Source organism: Beta vulgaris, chromosome 9 (genome assembly GCF_026745355.1).
Source record: "Beta vulgaris subsp. vulgaris cultivar EL10 chromosome 9, EL10.2, whole genome shotgun sequence".
NCBI classification, from domain to species: domain Eukaryota; kingdom Viridiplantae; phylum Streptophyta; class Magnoliopsida; order Caryophyllales; family Amaranthaceae; genus Beta; species Beta vulgaris.
Genome location: NC_079210.1, coordinates 24,026,862 through 24,028,110, shown reverse-complemented (window position 1 = coordinate 24,028,110; position 1,249 = coordinate 24,026,862). Strand labels below are relative to the sequence as shown.

The 1,249-nt window shown below is 40.9% G+C and overlaps 1 protein-coding gene across 1 annotated transcript; it reads right to left on the bottom strand.

Moving 5' to 3' along the window:
* Nucleotides 1-222: 222 nt before the first annotated feature.
* Nucleotides 223-1,249, bottom strand: LOC104902807 (hypothetical protein). The gene has a single exon (XM_010690709.4). It carries the CDS (start codon nucleotides 1,145-1,147, stop codon nucleotides 380-382), a length of 768 nt encoding a protein of 255 aa, XP_010689011.2. The 5' UTR covers nucleotides 1,148-1,249; the 3' UTR covers nucleotides 223-379.

Genomic DNA, 1,249 nt, shown 5'->3' with positions numbered 1-1,249 from the left:
AAAGATAAAACCCAAATTCTAAAGTTGATAAAATACACACTAATTTCAGGCTATGGTAATCAGAAATGCAAGACTCGTATTGAAATTCTTAACCTATCAGCAAACAACCAGGTTTAATTCTGAGAATTGAGTATATGATTCTGCTGTAATTCATTTGAATAAACGAAGGGCTCATATTATCTCAAATCAGAGCAAAATTAATGGACTACATGATAAACGCAGTTGATTTCAAGTCATATTCATTAGATTTGCAAGATAAAAACAGGTTGAACATCATCAAAATTCCATCACTGCACTACTTAAGTGAGGGTAAAACTAAACCCATCACATTTTTTCTACCCCTAATATAAACATCAATCTGACCAAATAATCTATTAAATTAACTCGATTTCTTCTTCAATCTTGGAGAATTTCTAGACCCAATTGGAGAAACAAAACCATTCTTCTTTTCCTTAATTTTTTTAGCTTTACCAATTTCAACCTCCCCTTTTTTAGTATTAGTCTTCTTGCCAACATTATCATCGTCTTCCTCCTCTTCTATCAACACCATAGATCTGCGGCTTCGAGTCCTCAAACCGATACCCTCCGACACACTTTCATGGCTCAAATCCTTCAAAGGGAAACTCCCACTTTTCTTATTCTCCGAAACCACCAACTCAAAATCATCCCCAAGCTTCCGAACAAGCCTCCTCCGCTTCTTTTTAGTCTCGATTTCAATCTCCTCCTCATCATCATAATCATCTTCCTCATCTTCCTCATCATCTGTAAAAATCTCCAGCTTCCTCCTCTTCTTTGCTATCGGAGCAGGCGGGGGTGAGTCATAATCGACTCCATCACCGCCCTTTCGGGTTTTGATATTAGCCTTCCATTGGCTGATGGGGGTTGAGTTCTGAACTTTGTTTTTCTCAAATTGCTCTCTCTCCTTTCTCAGCTTCTTCACGTTGCCTTCGATCTTCCCCTGAAGACGAAGGCGCTTGAAGCTGAGACCACCCATCGACCAATGCGCCTCGTTCGCCCACGATAAAAGCGGATCGAGGACGGGTAATGGTGGATCAACACGCTCATCACTGAGCTTCACGTCAGTGTAAATTCTAGGCCGAGGAAGGCTGCTGCCATAGAATTTTCCCGGCCGAAGTGAGACTACCATGGCGAATTTTTCTGGGGTTTGTTTTTCTGTGGGGAATTTAGTCGAGCAAGTAGTAGGTGAAGGAGATGAGAGGGGGATGAGATTTTTGGATGAAATGTGAGT